Genomic DNA, 25,876 nt, shown 5'->3' on the forward strand with positions numbered 1-25,876 from the left:
TTTAATTATTTTTATAATTATTTCAGCCCTCTTTTCAGTGGGGAAAAGAAGTGGTAATACTGGCTAGGTGTTTATTTCTCGTTTTAAATTGTGGGAGTGGTGAGAGAGGGATCCATAATAACTACTGAGTATCATTGTGCTGTGAATGAAAACAATAATGGGAATAATTAGAGCAGTTCTTGCCTGCCAAAGGCAGGTCAGCACATACGAGATCATAATCTGCTTAAATCAAAAATCTAAATTTGAATTTGCCTCTTTATTTCAGGAGAAACCAGATCCAACTGACTGTGTAATAATCCTGGTTGATTCTACTCAGACAGTAAAGGGATAGAGGCAAATATTAAAAACCCTGCCCAAATATTGTGTTTAGAGAATCTTTTTTATTTTTATTAATACAGCAAGACGGAAAAAAGTCTTAACATTTTACTGTTCACTAAATTTCACTTTTTAAAACTTCTTGTCTGGTACTCTGAGGATGATCACTTATCATAGAGAATTACTTGATGAGGATCTTTCTGAAATATTCTTAGTGGCAACTAAGAGAAAATGCCACTACCGCATTTTGAATAGTTTTGAAGTTACAGGGAAGATGTTATACTTTGGTAATCTGAAAAATCTCTTTGTTTCCTCCCCTTTTAATAGAGATGTGAACTGTGTCCTCATAAGGATGGAGCTTTAAAAAGAACAGATAATGGCGGTAAGTGCAGAAAATTTTGAAAAAATTTTTATTGAGATCTGGAGTGCAGATTTATTTTTAAATATCTGGTAATTCATTTATATCAAATAGTGATGACCACTCAAATATTTTTCTAACAGTACTGGATGTAATTCATGAATTTTCTTTTTATTGAAACACAACTTTTCTACTTTTTTGTTTTGTGTTTTTAGTGCAGAATGATCCACATACTTCTGATTAAAATCTTGAGTTTTTTTTTTTTTAATGAATACAATTTCTTATATTAGAAATTACTGTTGGGAAAATAAGCCACTTTTTTTTTTTCTTGGTTAGAGATAAAAATCTATTTTTTTAGATTCCTTTTTCCCTCTTTTGTGTATTGCTAGACAAATGATGTTTCTAATGAATGTTAATTTTGACGTCCTGTGGATCTTTGTTGTTTGAATATAAAGAAATTTGATTTCTCTTAAATTTTGATGTGTTTTCCTAAGGCCCCTTTTTTATTTCTAGTTTTCATTTCCATTTTTAGTACCTTTCCCAAAGAAATCCCATGTTTCTTTATAGCTCAGTACCATTCTTAAATGTGTAGGCATCAGTTTATACATCTGTGGCATACTATGAAAATTAAGTAACTGATGAATCTCAAAAAGTAGAGATTAAGCCACTGTTAGTATGTACTTCCCATTTTGGGCAGGCAACTCTATGAAATGTTTTGGCATAGACTAGTGTCATGACGTGAGTAAATAAAAGGAAAAAATAGTGTTTTTGGATAGCAATATATCTGTTTAAATTTAATGTTAGACCATAAGTCACATTATCCAAAATTTTAAATATTAAAAACCCTCCCTCCTACTGCTGTTCACTATCTACACAGTTTCTCAGTAAATTTTCTGCCCCCAACATAGTTTCTATTACTATTTTGCATATACCAATAAATATGAGGAGACATATTTTTATAACTTTAATACAAATGGATTAATAGTATGCAATACTCTCTTGCATCTTAAGGTTTTTTTCCCCGAACAATTTATCTACTATCAGTATAGAGCTTTATTTATTACTGCATGTTATGGAATTAGTCACCTGTTGATGGACTTTAATCTTTTGTGTTTATGACTACTGCTTGTAGTATATATGTCATTTTGCTTGTATGCAGTGATATCTGTAGGATTTTATTAATTCTCAGATGTGGAACTGTTGGATCAAAGATATTTTGCAGTTAATTTTGGTAGATATTCCCAAATTATTCTGTTTAGTGGTTGTACCAATTTGTGTTCCCAGCAGTAAGTAATGAATGAAAACCTATTCTTTATGTCTTTGGTAATCCGGTAGGTGAAAGTATCTCAGAGCTTGTATTTTGCATTTCTCTTATTATGACTGAATCTGAGCATCTTTTCATGTTTTTAAGAGCAATTCATGTTGTCCCTTCTGTGATCTCTTCATATGCTTTTTCCATTTAGTCATTGATCTTTTTCTTTTTGGTTTGTTGGAGCTTTCATAGGAGCACTTCATATACTAGGCTTTTTTTATGATTCATTCTTGCTGTTAATCTTCCTCTTGGGGTTTTTATCTGTACAGAAGGTTTTGATTTTTATTTAGTTGAATTTATTAATCTTATGTGTCATGGCTTCTGATATTTTGAACCATTAGTTAAACAGGCTTTCCCTACTCCAAAGTTATATAGGGAATGCGTTCACATTTTCCTCTAAGTTGGTTTTTTGTTTTTGGCTGCAATGCACAGCATGTGGGATAGTTCTCTGACCAAGGACTGAATCTGTGCCTCTTGTAGTGGAAATGTGGGAGTTCTAACTATTGGACCACCAGGGGAGTACCTTCTCTAGTATTTTTATGACTTTTTTTTTCTTTCTTTCCTTCTTTCTTTCAGTTCATTTTTCCTTATTGATTTGCAGTGCCATCTGTGTTATAGTCTAAATTTGGGGTGTATTTAAAAGATTCTAAATTCTGTTCCAAAATTATTTTGGAGCATGAAATGCATTTTCCTGTAGAAATGCTAATTGTATTTGCAGCATGGTTAGCAAAATCCCACAATGTGCCTGATATATAGTATTGATGATACTGTTCTTTAATATCTAATACCCATTTTTCCAGGAGCCTGGTGAGCTACAGTCCAAGGGGTCAGACACAGCCTAGCAACTAACACCCATTTTTAGTGCTGGAAAATTATGTTCCAGGTTTTAGTTTTCTTTCTCTAGTGATCATGATCAGGAATTTCTCAATTTTGGTTTTGATTTTCTTCAATGTCAGCTACTCCATAGATCTTTGTTGAAGGTAAGTGTTTTAACATAGATTGGTGTGTGGAAAGTGAGTTATAGGCAAAGGAAGAAGCAAATGATAAAGACCCAGGTGTATCAGGGATTTGCATTGTAAAGTTTGAATGGTAGACCTTCTGAGAGGTGGAGCTTCTTTTCCCTTTCCCCTGCTTGTCTTTTTCCTCCCTCCCTCCCCTTGTGTCCCCTCCCCCAGTCTTGACACATCTTCCTTCCCCACCTTCTCCCTTTGCCTTTCTTCTCCCGGCAGCGCACCCCCCCCCCCACCCTTTTTTAATTCAAGACTTGGTCCTGATGATTATCAGGAGCCATTGAAGCTGAGGAATAACATGAGTTTTCTGTTTCAGAAAGATCACTCTGACAGCCTTATGAATGGGTTAGAAGGGTATGAGACCAGACCAGCTATAAAAAAGAAAGGTGTAGCTGGATCCTGTGTGCTTTTACCATACTTAAAAATCAGTTACATAGGAAGAGATAGAAAAAAAAATTGTAGAGATAATTCAGTCTGCCATTTTATTGACTGAACTCTAGCCAAACCTATATGGATATCTCTTGTGAATGATTTTAAGGCTTTCCCAACCGTCATTGTCAAAGACAGGAAGTGTACAATTGAGGAGGGCAGGCAGGAGGCAGTGTCAGCTTATCTATATTCTTGAAGAGGAAATTTTAAAATGAGTTGAGGGCCGTTGATAGACACTGTCTGACAGAACAATTAGGAGAATTGGAATACAGCAGGGTTGTATATTCATAACAGTGTACAATATCATGCACTTCCTCTATTGGAGTTAAAAGCTGTTTTTCTAGGATAGTTTTGATTATTCCTATTTGTGTGAGTTGCTCAGTCATGTCTGACTCTTTGCCGCCCCATGGATTGTAGCCTACCAGGCTCCTTTGTTCACAGGATTTTCTGGGCAAGAATACCGAAGTGGGTTGCCGTTTTCCTTCTCCAGGGGATCTTCCCAGCCCTGGGATCGAACCTAAGTCTCCCGCATTGCAGGCAGATTCTTTACCATCTGAGGTCGTATTTTGAGGGGCTGTAATTTATACTCTGATGTTAGAATGTATACTCTACAAAGATAGGACTTTGCTTTATTGCAGTGAATCCAAGGGAGAGGTACTGAGGACCTGTTTGAGATAGAAGTAGTGGGAGGGTTAAAAATGAGGGAATGGACATGAGAGATACTAAAGTGATGAATTTTTACAGATATATTAAAAATAGTTTTACTGTGGAAAATTTTCAAGCATACGTACAAGTAGAGAGAATCTTTACCTTGATATCTAGCTTTAACAATGACCAAGTCATAGCCAGCTGTTTCCTTTTTACCCTCCCCTATCTGTCTTCTGATGAGTTTAAATTTTGTGAGCATTCTTAACTTAGGTGGATATTTTAAAAGTGCACAATATATCATCACACCTAAAAAGAATTAACAAGGATTTCTTTAATTCATGATATATGCAGTCATTGTTCAAAATTTCTTGATCGTCTCCTGTTTTCTTTTATACTTGTTGAATCAGGATCTCACAAAGGTCCATAAGCTAGATGCAAATAAGGTACATACATTGCAATATGATATTTCTCTTAGGTCTTTCTTTTTTTATTTTTTCCTCGCCCCCCCACCCGCCCCCTCTCTTAGGTCTTTCTGTGGTCTCCTTTTCTCCTCTTTGTCAGTTTACTTAGGGGAAAAAATACCTAAATCATTTGCCCTGTAGTTTGTCCACAGCATGCTTTGTTGATTAATCTTAGATGAGTGTATGTTGTGTGTGTGTGTGTGTGTTTTAACATGTCACTTTGTTCCATGTATTTTCTGTGCATTAGTAGACTAAAGTGGACATTGGAATTACGTAGTTATAAACCAAGTAATGTCAAGGATTGCCTGAGCCATCAGGTAAGAGAGAGAAGCATGTTGATTTTGGACTTCTAGCCTCCAGAACTGAGAGTGTGAGAGAATATATTTCTTTTTTGTTGAGCTACCTAATCTGTTGAAATTTTTATTACTGCCCTAGGACACTGGTACACTTGTGTTGAGAATATTTGCATTTATATTCATAAAGTGTATTGGGCTGTTACTTTATTTTCTTATGCTTTTTTGTCTGACCGTGGGGCATTTGATATCATACTGGCCCCATAGAATGAGCTAGGAAGTGTTACCTCTTCAAGTTTTTTGGAAGTTTGAGAAGGATTTGTGTTTATATTTCTTTAAATGTTTGGTGGTATTCAATTATGAAGGATCTGGTACAGGGCTTTTCCTTGTCGGGAGGTTTTTCCTTGTTAATTGAGTCAATCTCTTGTTCTAGATCTATTCAGATTTTCTTTCTTGAGTCATTTTTGTTCGTTTGCATTTTCCTAGGAATTTGTCCGTTTCCTGTAGGTTAACTAATTTGTTGGTGTACATTTGTTGATGGTATTCTCTTTTAATTCTTATTTTTGTTAAGGTCAGCAATAATGTTCCCACTCATTTCTGAATTTAGTCATTTGTCTTCCTTTTCCTAGTCAGTCTGAAAGTTTGTCAGTTTTGTTGATATTTCAAAGAACTTTCATTTTGTTGATTGTTCCTGTTATTTTTCTCTTTTCTATTTTATCTCTAGTCTTAACACTTTTCTTTTTCCTGCTGGTTTGGGGCTTAGTTTGCTCTTTTTCTAGCTCCTTAAGGTAGGTATATAATTAGAAACCCTGTATTATTACTATTTTTATGTATAGCACAGGGAACTATATTATCTTGTAATAAACTAAGAAAAGAAACTGAAAAACAATATATACATATACATATCTATGTGTGTGTATATATATAAACATATATATGTCTGAATCACTTTGCTGTACACCAGAAACTAAGACAACATTGTAAATCAACGATACATCAATTAAAAAAAAGAAAGAGATCCTGTATATATTTAAACTGTCACTCCCGTCACTGCATTTCACCCCACTCAAGCATCTTCTTTGCAACATAGGTATTAGCAGGTATGAATTTAACTGCATTGTTGCTTTCTATGTATCACATGAAATTTCATATGTCATTTATATGTTTTCCATTTGTCTTAAAGTATATTCCAGTTTCCATCATGATTTCTTCTTTGGGTCGTTGGTTATTTAAGAGAATATTGTGTAATTTACATATATTTGTAGACTTTCCAGTTTTCCTTCTTTTTTTATTTTTATTTTCATTCTATTGTGGATTGGTAAGATCTGATTTCAGATCTTTTAAAATTTATTGACACTTGTTTTGTGACCGACACTGTTACCAGTCTTGGAGACCATTTGTGGGTGTTTGAGGAGAGTTCCAGAAAAATATCTATTTCTGCTTTATTGACTCTGTCAAAGCCTTTGACTGTGTGGATCACAATAAACTGTGGAGAATTCTAAAAGAGATGGGAATACCAGACCAGTTGACCTGCCTCTTGAGAAATCTGTATGCAGGTCGGGAAGCAACAGTTAGAACTGGACATGGAACAACAGACTGGTTCCAAATAGGAAAAGGAGTACGTCAAGGCTGTATATTGTCACCCTGCTTATTTAACTTCTATGCAGAGTACATCATGAGAAACGCTGGGCTGGAAGAAGCACAAGCTGGAATCAAGATTGCCTGGAGAAATACCAATAACCTCAGATATGCGATGACACCACCCTTACGGCAGAAAGGGAAGAGGAACTAAAAGCCTCTTGATGAAAGTGAAAGAGGAGAGTGAAAAAGTTGGCTTAAAGCTCAACATTCAGAAAATGAAGATCATGGCATCTGGTCCCATCACTTCATGGGAATTAGATGAGGAAACAGTGGAAACAGTGTCAGACTTTTATTTTTGGGCTCCAAAATCACTGCAGATGGTGACTGCAGCCATGAAATTAAAAGACGCTTACTCCTTGGAAGAAAAGTTATGACCAACCTAGATAGTGTATTGAAAAGCAGAGACATTACTTTGCCAACAAAGGTCAGTCTAGTCAAGGCTATGGTTTTTCCAGTAGTCATGTATGGATGCGAGAGTTGGACTGTGAAGAAAGTTGAGCGCCGAAGAATTGATGCTTGTGAACTGTGGTGTTGGAGAAGACTCTTGAGAGTCCCTTGGACTGCAAGGAGACCCAACCAGTCCGTTCTGAAAGAGATCAGCCCTGGGATTTCTTTGGAAGGAATGATGCTGAAGCTGAAACTCCAGTACTTTGGCCACCTCATGTGAAGAGTTGACTCATTGGAAAAGACTGATGCTGGGAAGGATTGAGGGCAGGAGGAGAAGGGGACGACCGAGGATGAGATGGCTGGATGGCATCACCGACTCGATGGACGTGAGTCTGAGTGAACTCTGGGAGTTGGTGATGGACAGGGAGGCTTGGTGTGCTGCTTTTCATGGGGTCACAAAGAGTCGGACACGACTGAGCGACTGAACTGAACTGAGAAGAATGTGTATTTTGCTGATTTTAGTGCGGTTTTCTGTATACGTATATTGAGCCTAGATAGGTTGTAGTAACTCTTCTATTTCTTTAGTGGTTTTCTAAGTTCTACCCATTATTGAAACTTGAATAAAGAACAGCCTGTTTCTCCTTCAGTCCCCCCCCCCCCCCCCGCTGCCCCTGCCAGTGTATTTTGGAGCTCTGCTGTTTGGTGCATGTATGTTTATAGTTGTTTTTTATGTTCTTGGTGTTTTGACCTGCTTTTCAGTATATAATGTTCTTCTTTGTTTCTTGTATCAGATTTTGATTCTTACTTTCTTTCCCATGTATATTTTTTTAAATGGTTATCCTGGGGATTACAATTAACCTCTTAAACTTAAAACATACTTCATCCAGGTTAAAGGATACAAGAGCAAATGCCTAAGTCAGTCCTCCTTCCTTAGTTTTGTTAAAACTTAAACCCATAGTTCTTTGAGGACAAGCTCTGCTTCACCCCTTCAGGAACCAGGGGCCAGAGTTTGGCACTAGGAACATGGGATGCTGTCTTCAAGACCATTGTCACGCTAGTAAGTGGTAGAGCCTAGGCAACTGAAAATGACACAAAACTCTTAGAGTTTTTAAGTTGCCTCTTTGTTGTTTACTTGGTGCTGTAAACTGTTGACTGTCTTCCAGAGTAGAGTTCTGACCAAATTGGTTTTGACATTTTATGCTCCATTTTCTGGTGTATCTGTAAGATCACAGGCTCTTGGACATGTCATCAGTCCAGATGCTTCATTTTTGACCTTTATATACCAGTTTTTAAGAGACATGTATATTATTTAGTTGTCAGTAACAGAAATAGATCTGGATATCCGAAGCAAAAAGAATAAATGAAAAGATATAACTCACAGACTTGGAGGAAAAAATGAATGCTTGAGTGCTTGCATTTTGGAGTTATTAGAACGAGAAATAAATAGAATCTCCTAAAGCATGGTATTCTAGTGAGAAGAGGGAATGGATACTGAACAAGCTTAAATCATGGCTGTCTAACAGTAATACTGTATGACTTAATGGATGTGGCTGAGATGAGGGAAGGGAGTTGCTCAGATTTCTTTGTGGACAGCAGAATATTGATGGTCTTTTACTGAGTTAGAGAGTGTTGGTTAGAGAGTTGTTTTGCAAGTAGAGATCAATGCTGAGATACTCTTTTTATGTGTTGAATTTAAGATGATGGTGAGATTGCTAAATAATGGATATGTTGGTAGGAAATTGAATATAATTATCAGCTTTTAGCTCTTACCATTCCTGCTTCTTTACCATGTAGTTTCCTTCCTGGGGAGGTTACCACATTCTTGTTATCTGTCTGGAGCTATTTTATGCATACATAAACACTTTTTACACAAATGTAGAATATAGTGTTTTATGAATTACTTCTTCATTAATAATGTACCTTGGAAATCACTGCACAATAAGCAGTAAAAAACTCTCTCATATACATCTGTATGTTATTTAATTGTAAAAATGAACTGTAATTTATTTAACCATTTAACCATAATAACATTTAGTTATTATTAGTCTTTTTTAAAAAGCAAGACTGCAGTGAATAACCATATACAATGTAATCATAGATATGTGGGTGATTTGCTGTAGGCAAAAATTCCTGGAAGTGGAGTTGCTGGGTCAGAGGGTATGTGCATCTGAAATTTTAGTGGATTTTGCCATATCCCCTCTATTGAGATGTACTAATGCACATTACATGAGAAGAGACTGTTTTTGACATGGTTTCCTCAGCACAGTTGCATGACTACCTGAGTCTGTTTCAGTTTGGGATCATTGATCAGATTCACAAGTCACAATTGACTTATCCAGCACCAAATACACCTATGAAGGAAAAGCATATAAAATTACAATACAGAGGCCTCCAAACTCTGATGCAGGTTTTGATGTTGCCAGCATTTTGATTGTAAGGTTGACATGCATGTACAGGTAACATTAGCACACATTTTAGCCTCTATATTTGTAAGTGGCTAGCTCTTTTATTTTTAATATAGCTGTAGACCATAAATTATAAGTCATAGAATATATATTCCTGACAGCCAAGTACAGCAGGCTAGTTATTCTGGGGTTAGTTATTAGTACATGGCAGACCCTATACGACCGCCATCTATTTTCAGGGTTGATGTTGCAAGAACAATCAAGATATTTTCCTCAAGAGCCTAAAAGAGGGATTCAGAATATAGCTTTTAACCCTTTCCATCTATCAGTATTAAGAATATTTTAATATTTTTCTCTCTGGTGGGTAAAAATAAACATAGCCTTAATCTGCATTTCTGTTATTATGAGAGAAGTTGAACACCTTTTCATATGCTTAAAAACTATTTTTATTTTCTTTATATGAAGTTTTCATTCATATTTTAAACTCATTTTCCTTTTGATACATTCCTCATGGTACATTTGTTGATAGTTATGTAAGAGCTCTTAATGTATTAGGGAAATTAGCCCTTTGGAGTATTACAGGTTTTTTTCCTTCTAAATGCTGGTTTGTGTTTTCATTTTGTTTTTGGCCATACAGAAATAAGTGATCATGTTATTATCATTCAAAAGAATTCTCCTGTGGTAGCATACTGGAAGGGCTATTTTCTATACCAAGATAATTTCACACTTTGGGTAGGCTTTTTCTAGTATGTGGCTTATAATTTTTTTAGATTAATGATCCATCCAGATTTTATTGTAATGTGAGCTATGAGGTATGGAGCTATTTTTCACCTAGGTGACTATCCATTTGTTCCAAATACATGTTTTGAATAATCTGATTTCCCCTTTTGACACTTTTCCCCAAATGACACTTTAAAAATACAAAGTTCGCATGTGATTTGGCTTCATTTCTGGACTCATTTTGTTTAGTGATGTGTCTTTTCGTGGCCGGTACTACACTGTTTTAATTGTCCCAATTTCATGTCTTGCAGAGATAGCCCTTCCTCATTATTATCTTCCTTTCTTCCATTTTTCCTTCTGCTCTCCCACTTTTTTTTGGTCTTTAAAAAAAATTTCTTTTTAATTTTTAAAGAGTACTAATGGTGTTTTTGGCTCTACTTGTTTTTCTCTAAGCATTTTTTAAGTCAGCTTGTTTAATTTGTTTTAATTAATTTAATGTTTTGGAATACTTTTAGATTTGCTGAAAAGTTGCAAAGGTAGTACAGAGAGTTCCTGTATACCCTTTATCCAGTTTCTTCATTATTAACTTTGTACAGTAACATGATATATCTGTGAAAACTAAGAGACGGTTGTATGTTACTATTAAACGAATGCTATACTTTAAATTTTTTTTCATCTTTTGTTGTTGTTGTTGTTAATGTTCTTTTGCATTTAGTTTCCATGTCTCTTGGTCTCCTGTGGTCTGTAACAGTTTGTCAGTCTTTTCTGGTTTTGCATGACCTTGACAGTCTTGAATACTGGCCAGGTACCTGTTGAATGTCCCCTAATCTGGGCTCCTCTGATGTTTTTCTCCTAATGAGATTGAGTGTATGGGTTTGAGGAAAGAATTCCACAAAAGTTAAGTCCCCTTCTCATCATGTCAGGGGGTACCAATATACACGTGACATTACAGATACGAAAGTGTTCAACGTTACTAATCACTGTAGAAATGCAGATGAAAAATCACAATGAGGTCACAGCATACCTTTGGAATGGTTCCTATTTAAAAAAACCCCCACAAAATTACAAGTGTTAGTGAGGCTGTGGTGAAATTGGAACCCTTGTGCACTGTTAGTGGGATTATAAAGTGTCATAGCTGCTATGGAAAACAGTATGGAGGCCCTTCAAAAAATTTAAGAAGATTACTATAAAAAAGAATGATCCAGCAGTTCCACTTCCAGTGGATATATCTGGAAGCAGAGTCTCTGAGAGATATTTGTACACTCATGGTCATAGAAGAACTATTCATAATAGTCCAGAAGTATAAGCAACTCAGATGTCTATCAGAGGCTGAATGGATAAACAAGATGTGTTATATACATAAAGTGAAAGTGAAAGTGAAGTCGCTCAGTCGTGTCCGACTCTTTGCGAACCCGTGGATGGTAACCTACCAGGCTCCGCGGTCCACAGGATTTTCCAGACAAGAATACTGGAGTGGGCTGCCGTTTCCTTTTCCAGGGGATCTTCCCAACCCAGGGATCGAACCCACGTCTCCTGCATTGCAGACAGACGCTTTACTGTCTGAGCCACTAGGGAAGCCCTATATACATAAAATGGGATATTAATCTCCCTTCTTAAAAAGAAGGGAGATTTAACACTACTGAACTGTACACTTGAAAACATTGTCAGTGTACTGTAGTTTGTTAATGTGCTTTTAAAATATTAAAATCTGTATGCTCTTACTTTTTATAAAGATTTATTTATTTTTGATTGCACTGGGTCTTTGTTGCTGCATGTGGGTTTTCTCTGGTTGCGGCGAGCAGGGGCTACTCTTCATTTCAGGTTTTGGGCTTCCTGTTGTGGAGGCTGCTCTTGTTGGGCTACATGGGCTCTAGGGGCGCACAGGCTTCAGTAGTTGTGGTGTGTGGGCTCAGCAGTTGTGGCCCACAGGCTTAGTTGCTCCACGGATGTGCAATCTTTCTGGACCAGGGATCAAACCCCCATCCTCTACATTGGCAGGTGGATTCTTTACCACTGAGCCACCAGGGAGGCCCTGAAAATTTTATTTTTAAAAAATAATTTCATTTATTTATTATTTTTGGCTGTGCTGAGTCTTTGTTGATGCAGTAGCTTTTCGCTAGTTGTGACAGGCAGGGGCTACTCTTGTTGTTGTGTGTGGGCTTCTCATTGTGATGGCTTCTCTTGTGGAACACCCGCTCTAGGGTAAGAGAACTTCAGTAGTTGTTAACTCCTGGGCTCAAGAGCACCAGCTGTAAGCCTGTGAGTGAGTTGTGGCTTACTGGCTTAGTTGCTCCAAGGCATGTGGGATCTTTCCAGATCAGACACAGATCAGTCCTATGTCTCCTGCGTTGGTGGGCAGATTCTTTACCACTGAGCCACTAGGGAAGCCCAAAATTTTATTTTTGGAGAGTAAATATGTATAGTATTTTTTATTAGCCTGTTACTATTTTTTGGATCAGTAGTGTGTCAGTAGTGATAAGCCCTATTTTTATTCTTAATATTGGTGATTTGTGGTCTCTGCTTTTTGTTTTGTTTTACTTTGTTGTTTTGGTTTTTGGAGTTTGATGTTTGGTTTCATTTTTCTTTAACAAGTGTACCTGGAATTTGTCACTTTGTTCACCGTTTTAAAGAAATAAACTGACTTTAATTTTTAAAGTTATCTGCCCATTTTCTGTATTTTACTGATTTCTCCTTTAGTCTTTATGATTTCCTTATTTCTGCATACTTTGTATGTATTTAGCTCTAATGTTTTAACTTCTTCACGGCGGCACCTTAGATCTTTGATTATAGATCTTCTTTTCTAGTTCAGTTCAGTTCATTCCAGTCACTCAGTTGTGTCCGACTCTTTGCAGCTCTATGGACTGCAGCACACCAGGTTTCCCTGTCCATCACCAACTCCCGGAGCTTACTCAAACTCATGGCCATCGAGTTGGTGATGCCATCCAACCATCTCATCCTCCTTCGTCCCCTTCTCCCTCCTGCAGTCTTTCCCAGCATCAGGGTCTTTTCCATTGAGTCAGTTCTTTACATCAGGTGGCCAAAGTATTGGAGTTTCAGCTTCAGCATCAGTCCTTCCAGTGAATATTCAGGACTGATTTGCTTTAGGATGGACTGGTTGGATCTTCTTGCAGTCCCAGGGGCTCTCAAGAATCTTCTCCAACACCAAAGTTCAAAAGCATCAGTCTTCAGCATTCAGCTTTCTTTATGGTCCAACTCTCACATCCATGCATGACAACTGGAAAAATGATAGCTTTGACTGTATGGACCTTTGTCGGCAAAATAATGTCTGCTTTTTAATGTGTTGTCTGGGTTGGTCGTAGCTTTTCTTCCAAGGAGCAAGCGTCTTTTAATTTCATGGCCGCAGTCACCATCTGCAGTGATTTTAGAGCCCCCCAAAATAAAGTCTCTCACTGTTTCCATTGTTTACCCATCTATGTGCCATGAAGTTTTAGTAAAAGTATATGTTTTCTAGCAAAAATATGTAAAGCTTCAAGTTTCCCTCCTAACATTCTTACTGCATTCCACAGAATTTGATAGGTTGTTTATTTGTTGTTAGGTCAAAATGTTGCCCAAATTTCTCCTGCTTTTCTCTTTTACCCCCAAATTTAGAAGTCTATTATTTATTTGCCAGTTACATTGCTAGATAGGTAATTGTTGATTGCTAATTTAATTTCTTTATCGTTGGCGATTCCACTCTGGATGATTTTAGTCCTTTAAAGTCCACTAAGGCTTATCTCAAGGCCCAGCATATTTATTATCTGTGTTGGTGAATGTGTCATATGTATTTGGAAAGCAATGTATATTCTACTGTTGAATGAATATAGTGTTGTAGTCAGTTAGATCAAGACAGTTTATATTGTTAAGCTCTTTTGTGTCTTTATTGATTTTATTTTTTGGGGGGTGAATCTAGTTTATCTATTAATTGCCGAAAATCATATGTTAAAAATCTCTTAAGGTTGGAACATTGTCAAGTGTTCCAATCCTGTCAAGTGTTGCTTCATATATTTTAAGGCTAGGTACATATACTTCCCTAATTGTTATGTCTTTTTATTGATACTCCTTTATTGTTACAAAATGTCCTTTTATATCTATGGAGTGTTTGTTTTGTAGTATATATCTGATATCAGAAGAGTCACTCCTGCCTTTATATTCTTATTATTAGCATATATATATTATTAGCATATGATATATTAGGATATATCATTTCCCATTGATTCGCTTTTATTTCTTTTAAACTTAACAGAGTTTTTTAATTTATTAAGTGTTTCTCTTTTTGTTTTTGGCTTGTTGTTTAGTTGCAAAGTTGTATCCAACTCTTTGCAACCCATGGACTATAGTCCTCTGGCCATGATATTTCCCTGGCAAGAATACCGGAGTGGTTTGCCGTTTCTTGCTGCAGGGAATATTCCTGACCCAGGAACTGAACCCATGTCTCCTTTCATCTCCTGCATTGGCAGGAGAATTCTTTACCACTGGGCTACCTAGGAAGCCCTAAAATGTTTCTCTTATAGGCAGCATATAGTTTGGTCATTTTTTAAAAAGACTACTCTGTCCCTCTCAATCTTTAATCTACCTTGTGTCATTAACTATTTTGTATAAATGATTTAACACAAATTAAAATTCGAATTGAGATCTGTTTTTTAATATTAATATTTTACTTTGTTTTCCTTTTGAACCTTTTATTTTATATTGAAGTATAGCCAATTAACAAGTTGTGATACTTTCAGGTGATCAGCAGAGGGACTTAGGCATACATGTACATGTTGGATTGAGATCTATTTTGAGATTTATTCTTTTAGAAAAGCTTTATTCAGATATGATTGACTTTGAAATATATGACATTTACTAATGTATATACATGAAACCATTAACACAGTCAAGTCAGTGAACATATCCATCATTCCTAAAACTTTCCTTGTATAGCTTTATAGTATATCTGAGTTACCTGTTCCTCTTTGCAGCCTCTTCCAGGTCACCAGTGGTTTGCTTTCTATTACTGTAGATTAATTTATGTTTTCTAGAGTTTTCTACAAATGGAGTCTATATGTGTGTCTAGAGATACAAATATGTATATAATATACATGCAAACTTTTTGTCTGGTTTATTTCCATCATTATAAGTATTTTGAGGTAATTCTTCTTGTTACTTGTATCAACATTTCATTTCCTTTGTTGTTCACTATTATTCCTTTGTATGGTTATAGCAGTTTATTAACCTGCTGACAGATTGTTTTTAGTTTTCAGCTATTAAAAATGAAGCTTTTAACATTTGAGTGCATGTATGACCATAGGCCTTCATTTACCTTGGATAAATAGGAATGAAATGGCTAGTTTTTAGTAAGTGCATGCTTAATTGTTTAAGGAACTGACAAACTGTTTTCTAAAGTGGTTGTAACATTTTACATTCCCATCAGGAGCATTTGAGAGTTCCAGTTGCTTTATATCCTCTTCAACACTTGGTATAGTCAGGGTTTGTTTCTGTTTCTTTTCAAGTTGCCATTAAAGAAGAATAGCTTTGTGGGGGTTTGTTTGAGATGACTTTTGTCTCATTGGATATTATAAGATATTGGATATAATGTTAAACAGTAAATCTTTTCTTCTTATCTATTTTATGTAGTAATGCATATCTATTAATCCCATACTTCTAATTTATCTCTCTCCTCTTTGAGCTCTGTGGTAATCATGTTTGTTTTCTATGTCTGCAATATCCTTGTAGTTTTAATTTGCATTTCCTTAATGAATAATACTTTTGATCTCCTTTTCATGTGCTTATTTGCCATTCTTGCATCTTTGGTAATGTATGTATTCAAATCTTTTGCCTCTTAAAAAATTTCAGTTGTTTTGTATTGTTGATTTTTAAAATATAACAACTCTATTCACATAGTATACAATCGAACCATTTAAAGCATGTAATTCAATGGTTTTTACAGTATTCAAAGACTTGTGCATCCATCATGACAATTAGAATTTTTATCAGTCCAGAAATATGCATTGTAATCTTTAGCATTCACGTCGCATTTGCCCTCAGCACCTTCAACCTGGACAGCTGTTAGCCTACTCTTTGTCCAGATATACTGTATAGTTGGTGCTCCAAATATATACGTGATTCCTCTCTATCCAAGGTTCTACATCCATGGATTCAAAAACTCTGGATCATGTAGGACTGTAGTATTATTTACTATGGAAAACTTACGTATAAGTGGACCTGCGTTGTTCAAACTTGTGTTTTTCAAGGGCCAGCTGTATGTCCTTGCTGCTTTCCATGAGGATTACAGTTATCCTAAATTTATTATAATACCTTTGTTTGAATTGATACCAACTTAGCTTCAATAGCATGCAAAGATTCTGCTTTTATACATCTAGACCCCCCAACCTTTCTGTTGTTTTTTCAAAATTTGTGTCATGCATTTATCTTTTAAACTATTTTGTTCAGTTGCTCAGTTGTGTCTGACTCTTTCTGACCGCTCTGGACTGCAGCATGCCAGCTTCCCTGTCCTTTACCAACTCTTGGAGCCTGCTCAAACTCATGTTCATTGAGTTGGTGAGGCCATCCAACCATCTCGTCCTCTGTCTTCCCCTTCTCCTCCTGCCTTCAGTCTTTCCCAGCATCTGTCTTTCCCAGTGAGTTGGCTCTTCACATGTGGCCAAAGTGTTGGAGCTTCAGCTTCAGTATCAGTCCTTCCAATGGATATTCAGGGTTTATTTCCTTTAGGATTGACTAGTTTGATCTCCTTGCAGTCCCAGGGGCTCTCAAGAGTCTTCTCCATCACCACAGTTCAAAAGCATCAGTTCTTCAGTGCTCAACTTTCTTTATAGTCCAGCTCTCACACTCGTACATGACTACTGGAAAAACCATAGCTTTGACTGTATGGACCTTTGTTGGCAAAGTAATATCTCTGCTTTTTAATGTGCTGTCTAGGTTGGTCATAGCTTTTCTTCCAAGGAGTAAGCATCTTTTAATTTCATGGCCACAATCACCATCTGCAGTGATTTTGGAGCCCAAGAAAATAAAGTCTCTGTTTCCATTGTTTCCCCATCTATTTGCCATGAAGTGATGGGACCAGATGCCATGATCTTAGTTTTTTTTTAATTTTTAATTTTAGTGAAAATCACTCAGTCATGTCCAACTCTTTGCGACCCCATGGGCTGTACAGTCCACTGAATTCTCCAGGCCAGAATACTGGAGTGGGTAGCCTTTCCCTTCTCCAGAGATCTTCCCAACCCAGGAATCGAACCCAGGTCTCTCACATTGCATGCAGATTCTTTACAATCTGAGCCACAAGGGAAGCCCTTAGTTTTTTGAACATTGAGTCTTAAGCCCGGTTTTTCACCTTCCTCTTTCACTTTCATCAAGAGGCTCTTTATTTCCTCTTTGCTTTTGCCAGAGGGTGGTGTCATCTGCATATCTTAGGTTATTGATATTTCTCCCTGCAATCTTAATTCCAGCTTGTGCTTCATTCAGCCCAACATTTCGCATAATGTACTCTTGGATATAAGTTAAGTAAGCAGGGTGGCAATACAGAGCCTTGACGTGCCTCTTTCCCAAATTGGAACCAGTCTGTTGTTACATGTCTGGTTCTAACTGTTGCTTCTTGACCTGCATGCAGATTTCTCAGGAGGCAGGTCAGGTGGTCTGGTATTCCCATCTCTTGTGCACAGTTTGTTGTGATCCACACACAGTCAAAGTCATTAGTGTAATCAGTGATGCAGAAGTAGATGTTAAACCATGAAGGAAAGATAATTAGTTACAATTCAAAACTATCATAATGTTGCCTTTAACTTTTACCTGTATTTAAACTTTACCAGGTGCTTCCCTGGTGGTTCAGTGGTAAAGAATTTGCCTGCCAATGCAGGGAACATGGGTTTGATCCCTTGGGAAGATTCCTGGGAGAAGGAAATGGCAACCCACTACAGTATTGTTTCCTGGGAAATCCCGTGGACAGAGGAGCCTGGTGGGCTGCAGTCCATGGTGTCACAGTCGGACACACTTAGTGACTAAATAACAGTATTTTTTTGGTTAGCCAGAAGAAACCCTTCTCCAGATTCATGTGGGGCAAGTCTCTTAGCAACAGATTCCCTCACCTTGTGTTTCATTGGGATATGTGTTTTTTTCCATATTTGAAGGATAATTTTGCTTGATTTGGAATTCTTAAGTGACAGGTTTTTCTTCCAGAAATTTAAAAATGTCATTGTACACACTCTAATGGCCTCTGTTGAATTTGGTGAGAAATTTATTGTTTAATCTTACTGAGGATTCCTTGTATGTAACAAGTTTCTTCTCAAAGATTCTCTTTTTCCTTGGCTTTTAGCAGTGATTTATTATTTTATCTCAGCGCAGATCTCTTTGTGTTTATTCTGATGGTTTCTTGAACCTCTTGAATGTGTAGATTCATGTCTTTTATCTAATGTTTCAACTGGTCTACCTTTAAGTTGACTGACTGAGTTTTTTTCCTCTGTACTCAGATCTGTTGTTGAGACCCTCTAGTGTATTTTTCATTCTGGTTATTATAATTTTAAGCATGAGTGTTTGTGTTTGGTTCCTTTTTAAAATGACTCTTTATTGATTCTCTCTTTGTTGAGACTTCATTGTCCTGGTTTCCTTTAGTTTCTTGTCCTTGCTTTCCTTTAGCTCTTTGAGCAGATCTAAGACAGTGATTTAAAGTCTGCATTTAATGTCTGTGCTTCTGCAGGGACAAATTCTGTTAAATTCCTCTGTGAATGGGCTATATGCTCTTTTTCTTTATATCCTCTGTAACTTTTTCTTGAAAACTGGACATACTATGTCCACTCTGGAAAGTAGGTTCTTTACTCATGGTTTAATTTTGTTGCTTGGTGTTACTTGCCTTTTAAGTGGTTTTCTATATAGGTTTTTTTTTTTTTAAAGTGTGCTTTCTTTGTCACTTTGATCTCTAAAGTCCGTTTTTGTAGCTTGTGTTCAACTGGTGTTTTGGCAAAGACTTGCTTGAATACTAGGTGCTAAGATAATGTGCAGTAGAAGTGAGAAGGGAGAGGGGCTCAAAAAAAAAAAAAAAAGAAAAAAGAAAAGAAACAACTCTCCAGTGTTTGTGGATTGACTCTGTGCGGGGATCTTTCCTTCAGTGGCCAGCCAGTCTGCTTAGAGTTCTGCTTCCTCTTTGCTCTGTACTAGGAGATATATCAGGGATTAAAGTTTAGCATCTCATCAGGTCTTTTACGAAGATGGATCCTGCCCTGGGCATGTGGTGCTGTCTAAATTCCCTGGAATACAGAGATACTTTTCAGTGCTCCCAGTTTCCAAGAGAAAATTTGTCCCAGGTTTTCCTCTTGGACTCTTGGCATGTTTGTGAACCATAATCTTTTGCCCCAGGATCTGTGCCTTTTTGTTTTTGTTTTGTCTGCCGTACAGTGATTTGAGGAATACCTTCCACTTTTCTGGCCAGTGTGAGTTTTGAGTTTGTCAGAAGAATATGCGTTAGTTCTTCAGTAGCCCACAGTCATTTTAAAATAGGGAAGCACAATTATTTGCAAATAAAGTCTGCTCTGTTCCTTCAGAAACTCGAGTTGAGGTTGTTTATTGGGTCTGCAAGGTGCTCTCTCAAAGACCTCCTGAATCCAGGCTGGCAGGGGTCAAGGGAAAGTAAGAATTCCTAAAGCTTTCTTACTTTTTTTTTTTTGCTGGCTTTTTTGCCACTTGCAGAATCTTAGTTCCCCGACCAAGGATTGAACCCAGACCTCTGGCAGTCAGAGCACCTACTCATAACCACTGGACGGCGAGGGAACTCTCCACTTTCCCACAGTTTTTCAGTTTTCTTTCTTTTTTTCTTGACTTAGCATTCATTTGGTTGTTGCAAGCCTTTCATTCCTTTTTTTTTTTTTCCAAAATCTTTGAAATTGGTTCTTAAAGTTTTTGCTTGACTTTTTGATGTTTCTGTGGTGGAAAGTGCCTTTGGAGCCGCCTGCTCCCCCATTTTTGCTGATGTGTGCTCATTTGCTTCAGTTGTGTCTGACTCTTTGTGACCCCATGGACTGTAGTCCATAGAATTCTCCACGCCAGAATACTAGAGTGGGTAGCCTTTCCCTTCTCCAGGGGATCTTCCCAACCCAGGGATCGAACCCAGGTCTCCCACATTGCAGGTGGGTTTTTACCAGCTGAGCCACAAGGGAAACTCAAGTGTCTTGAGAAACATTGTCTAAATTGTTTTGTCCCTTTGTAAAACTTTGATTTGGGGGGATATGCATTGTTACATGCAGGAGCAGAAATGTGGTCCTTGTTATTGCATCTTGACTAGTCTCCTATTATTTTTTCTTAACCTTGATTTTTTCCTTATTTTATTATTCTCTGTTTCCTCTTTTCTTCCTTATTTGTGATTTTATGAATGTTTTTAGCATTGTATTTTAATCCATGTAATAATACTCTTAATTCAGTTCCATTTAAATTTAATGTTATTAGATTACCATTTGGGCCATATCTTTTCTGTATATACAGGTATTAATATTTATGTATGTAGGTATAGCAGTTGCTCTAGGGATTACAAGTTTCATACAAATAGTTCAATCTATTATGTATACCACTTTACACAAAATGTAGAAAACTTCAGAACTGTATAGATCTCTTTTACCTGCTTCTTCCCTAGTCTTTAGTAATAAGATGTTTTATACACATTGAAAACTTTACAAGACTTTTGATGTAAGCAGTCATATGTATTTTAAGTGAAAGAAGGTATTATTATTGTTTTAATAGCCAGTACTCTGTCAGAAGTACCTGTGTGTTTATCATGCTTCATTTGTCTCTGCATCTTGGAGCTTCCTTCTTGGGTCATTTTTGTTTTCTCTCTTTTCTGTTGCCCAAGGAAAATTGTCTAGTGTTCCTTTTAGAGGGAATTTGTTTAAAGATATTTTTTGGCTTTAATTTGTTTAAAGATATTTTTGGCTATTTATCCCTTTCTTTTGGTGATAACTTGCCTTTGGTTATTTTCAGGTATTTTTCTTTTTGGTTTTCTGTAGTTCTACAGATTATGTGCCTGTGTGTGGATTTACATTAATATTTACTTACCTTGGGATTTATTGTGATTATTCAACCTATGACTTATTATCTTTTTATTTTAGAAAGTTTTTAGTTACTATCATTTTAAATATTGCTTCCATACCATTTATTTCTTTTATATTTCTCTGAGACTCTAATTACTTGTTAGGTAACTTGTTATTATGTTGTTTTTGTTTCTTGTCCTCTTTCTGTCTTTTTCATACTTCTGTGCTAATGTTCTCAGTGTTTTCTTCTGACCTATTTCATTCTAATTTTCTTTTTGACTATTGATATATCTAGGCCATTGTTAATCCCATTTACTAGTTTTAAATTTTTGTTTTTACTTCTGTAATTTTTGATTGAGCGTCTTCATTTCTTTGAGGGAATTTTTAATAGTTTGTGTGTGTTTCAATATAATAAGCATACTTTTAAACATCTGTGTCTGAAACCCCAACATACGAATCTGTTTTGATTTTCATGTTTTTGCTGCTTTTCATTCATGTTGTCTTGTCTTTCTTGTGTTTCATACTTTGCATTGTGCTGAAAATGAAAATGAGCTAGAATTAGAACTTGTTCAGTTGCTCAGTCGTGTCTGACTCTTTGCAACCCCATGGACTGAAGCATGCCAGGCTTCCCTGTCTTTCACCATCTGCGGAGCTTGCTCAAACTCATGTCCATTGAGTCGGTGATGCCATCTGACCATCTCGTCCTCGTCGTCTCCTTATCCTCCTGCCTTCAATCTTTCCCAGCATCAGGGTCTTTTCCAGTGAGTCAGCTCTTCGCATCAGGTTGCCAAAGCATTGGAGCTTCAGCTTCAGAATCAGTCCTTCCAATGAATATTCAGCATTGATTTCCTTTAGGATTGACTGGTTTGATCTCCTTGCTGTATTAGAAATTATTTGTAGCCAAATGAATGACATTGTTTTCCTGGAGAGAGGGTTTATATTAGCTTCTGTCTGGTGTCTGGGGCACTTGATAATTTAGGATTACATGAGTCGATTTCTGAGCTTGAGATGATCAAAGCTCAGCTGCAGGCTCTTGGAGGGCCTCTGTACTTTTAGTTTATTGGCATTTCTGACTTGCAGCCACTAAGTTTTGCAACTGAAAGAGGGTGAGGGAGTTACTAGTATTCCTCTTTTCCCTCAGTTGTCCAGGGACATAGATCCCTATACTTTCAGCCTTCTGAGTTTGTCAAAAGTACCTTCCACTCTCTGAACTGTTTTCTTTGAAATAAGCAAATGTCCCCCCGGGGCAAAGTGGTCAAAGTTGTACTTAAGGCCCTGGACTTCCATCCTTTTGCAGGTAACCCTGATAATTCCTTACTATCACATCAGGTCTTCAGTCACATTATACCTTTCTTCAGTCACATTTTTGCTGACTGTATAGAACTTCTCCGTCTTTGGCTGCAAAGAATATAATCAGTCTAATTGTGGTGTTGACCATCTGGTGATGTCCATGTGTAGAGTCTGCTCTTGTGTTGTTGGAAGAGGGTATTTGCTATGACCAGTGCGTTCTATTGGCAAAACTCTGTTAGCCTTTGCCCTGTTTCATTCCATATTCCAAGGCCAAATTTGCCTGTTACTCCAGGTGTTTCTTGACTTCTTACTTTTGCATTCTAGTCCCCTATAATGAAAAGAATATCTTTTTTGGGTGTTAGTTCTAAAAGGTCTTGTAGGTCTTCATAGAACCTTTCAACTTCAGCTTCTTCAGTGTTACTGGTTGGCACATAGGCTTGAATCACTGTGATATTGAATGGTTTGCCTTGGAAACAAACAGAGATCATTCTGTCATTTTTGAGATTGCATCCAAGTACTGCATTTTGGACTCTTTTGTTGACCATGATGCCTACTCCATTTCCTCTAAGGGATTCCTGCCCACAATAGTAGATATAATGGTCATCTGAGTTAAATTCACCCATTCTAGTCCATTTTAGTTTGCTGATACCTAGAATGTTGACGTTCACTCTTGGCATCTCTTGTTTGACCAATTCCAATTTGCCTTGATTCATGGACCTGACATTCCAGGTTCCTATGCAATATTGCTCTTTACATCATTAGACCTTGCTTCTGTCACCAGTCACATCCTTAACTGGGTATTGTTTTTGCTTTGGCTCCATCCATTCATTCTTTCTGGAGTTATTTTTCCACTGATCTCCTGTAGCATATTGGGCACTTACCGACCTGGGGAGTTCCTCTTTTGGTATCCTATCATTTTGCCTTTTCATACTGTTCATGGAGTTCTCAAGGTGGTTCTCTGAAGTGGTTTTCCATTCCCTTCTCCAGTGGACCACATTCTGTCAGACCTCTCCACCATGACCCGTCCGTCTTGGGTGGCCCCACATGGCATGGCTTAGTTTCACTGAGTTAGACAAGGCTGTGGTCCTTGTGATCAGATTGACTAGTTGACTGTGGCTCGGATCATGAACTCCTTATTGCCAAATTCAGACTTAAATTGAAGAAAGTAGGGAAAACCACTAGACCATTCAGGTATGATCTAAATCAAATCCCTTATGATTATACAGTGGAAGTGAGAGATATATTTAAGGGATTAGATCTGATAGACAGAGTGCCTGATGAACTATGGATGGAGGTTCGTGACATTGTACAGGAGACAGGGATCAAGACCATCCCTGTGGAAGAGAAATGAAAAGAAGCAAAATGGCTATCTGAGGAGGCCTTAGAAATAGGTGTGAAAAGAGAAGTGAAAAGCAAAGGAGAAAAGGAAAGATACAAGCACCTGAATGCAGAGTTCCAAAGAATAGCAGGAAGAGATAAGAAAGCCTTCCTCAGCGATCAGTGGAAAGAAATAGAGGAAGACAACAGAATGGGAAAGACCAGAGCTCTCTTCAAGAAAATTAGAGATACCAAGGGAACATTTCATGCAAAGATGGGCTCAATGAAGGACAGAAATGGTATGGACCTAACAGAAGCAAAAGATATTAAGAAGAGGTGGCAAGAATACACAGAAGAACTGTACAAAAAAGATCTTCATGACCCAGATAATCACGATGGTGTGATCACTCACCTAGAGCCAGACATCCTGGAATGTGAAGTCAAGTGGGCCTTAGAAAGCATCACTACGAACAAAGCTAGTGCAGGTGATGGAATTCCAGTTGAGCTGTTTCAAATCCTGAAAGATGATGCTGTGAAAGTGCTGCACTCAATATGCCAGCAAATTTGGAAAACTCAGCAGTGGCCACAGGACTGGCAAAGTCAGTTTTCATTCTAATCCCAAAGAAAGGCAATGCCAAAGAATGCTCAAACTACCGCACAGTTGCGCTCATCTCACATGCTAGTAAAGTAATGCTCAAAATTCTTCAAGCCAGGCTTCAGCAATCCGTGAACCATGAACTTCCTGATGTTTAAGTTGGTTTTAGAAAAGGCGGAGGAACCAGAGATCAAATTGCCAACATCTGCTGGATCATGGAAAAAGCAAGAGAGTTCCAGAAAAACATGTATTTCTGCTTTATCGACTGTGCCAAAGTCTTTGACTGTGTGGATCACAATCAACTGTGGAAAATTCTGAAAGAGATGCAAATACAAGACCACCTGACCTGCCTCTTGAGAAACCTATATGTAGGTCAGGAAGCAACAGTTAGAACTGGACATGGAACAACAGACTGGTTCCAAATAGGACAAGGAGTACGTCAAGGCTGTATATTGTCACCCTTCTTATTTAACTTGTATGCAGAGTACATCATGAGAAACGCTGGGCTGGATGAAGCACAGGCTGAAATCAAGATTGCCGGGAGAAATATTAATAACCTCGGATATGCAGATGACACCACCCTTATGGCAGAAAGTGAAGAGGAACTAAAAAGCCTCTTGATGAAAGTGAAAGAGGAGAGTGAAAAAGTTGGCTTAAAGCTGAATATTCAGAAACCTAAGATCATGGCATCTGGTCCCATTACTTCATGAGAAATAGATGGGGAAGCAGTGTCAGACTTTTTTGGGGGGGGCTCCAAAATCACTGCAGATGGTGACTGCAGCCATGAAATTAAAAGACGCTTACTGCTTGGAAGGAAAGCTATGACAAACCTAGATAGCATATTGAAAAGCAGAGATATTACTTTTCCAACAAAGGTCTGTCTAGTCAAGGCTATGGTTTCTCCAGTGGTCATGTATGGATGTGAGAGTTGGACTGTGAAGAAAGCTGAGCATCGAAGAATTGATGCTTTTGAACTGTGGTGCTGCAGAAGACTCTTGAGAGTCCCTTGGACTGCAAGGAGATCCAATGAGTCCATCCTAAAGGAGACCAGTACTGGCTGCTCATTGGAAGGATTGTTGCTGAGGCTTGAAACTAGAATACTTGGCCACCTCCTGCGAAGAGCTGACTCATTGGAAAAGACTCTGATGCTGGGAGGGATTGGGGTCAGGAGGAGAAGGGAACGACAGAGGATGAGATGGCTGGATGGCATCACCGACTCGTTGGATGTGAGTCTGAGTGAACTCCGGGAGTTGGTGATGGACAGGGAGGCCTGGCATTCTGTGATTCATGGGGTCGCAAAGAATCGAACACGACTGAGCAACTGAACTGAATTGACTGAGTCACAATTTGAAAACTTGAGGGAAGCAACATTTAAGATCAATTATTTGAAGTGAAATATTAAAATAGTAAAACAATGAATGTTAGTATTTAAAGTATCAACATTAGTATAACAATTACAAGTTTAATATTGACATTTAAAGTATTTAAATTTTTATTTCAGGGTTTCAGCTATAAAACTTAATACTTTTCTGTGGTTCTCAGAGAAAGTATTGATATGAAATATTTAGTTTACTCTTACAGGACGTGTCAGTGCCAGCATCTGAATTTTAAAGTGTTTCCCTTGGGGAGGTGTTCCCTTGGTGTTCCCTGGTGTCCCCTTGGTTAGGTTTATGGGCTTTCACTGCCATG

At 37.5% G+C, this 25,876-nt stretch overlaps 1 protein-coding gene across 11 annotated transcripts in view; it reads left to right on the plus strand.

Moving 5' to 3' along the window:
• MLLT10 (myeloid/lymphoid or mixed-lineage leukemia; translocated to, 10) overlaps positions 1-25,876 on the plus strand; it is a 213,050-nt gene that overhangs the window by 48,589 nt on the left and 138,585 nt on the right. For all 11 annotated transcript variants that reach the window (XR_001918993.1, XR_001918987.1, XR_001918990.1 and 8 more), the window contains one exon: positions 643-697. Coding sequence is in view for 3 of the 11 variants with exons in the window: in XM_018057081.1 (XP_017912570.1) it covers positions 643-697 (55 nt within the window). In the remaining 8 variants the exon portion in view is untranslated. The remainder of the gene's footprint in view (positions 1-642; positions 698-25,876) is intronic.

Source organism: Capra hircus, chromosome 13, assembly GCF_001704415.2.
Source record: "Capra hircus breed San Clemente chromosome 13, ASM170441v1, whole genome shotgun sequence".
Classification (NCBI taxonomy): Eukaryota; Metazoa; Chordata; class Mammalia; order Artiodactyla; family Bovidae; genus Capra; species Capra hircus.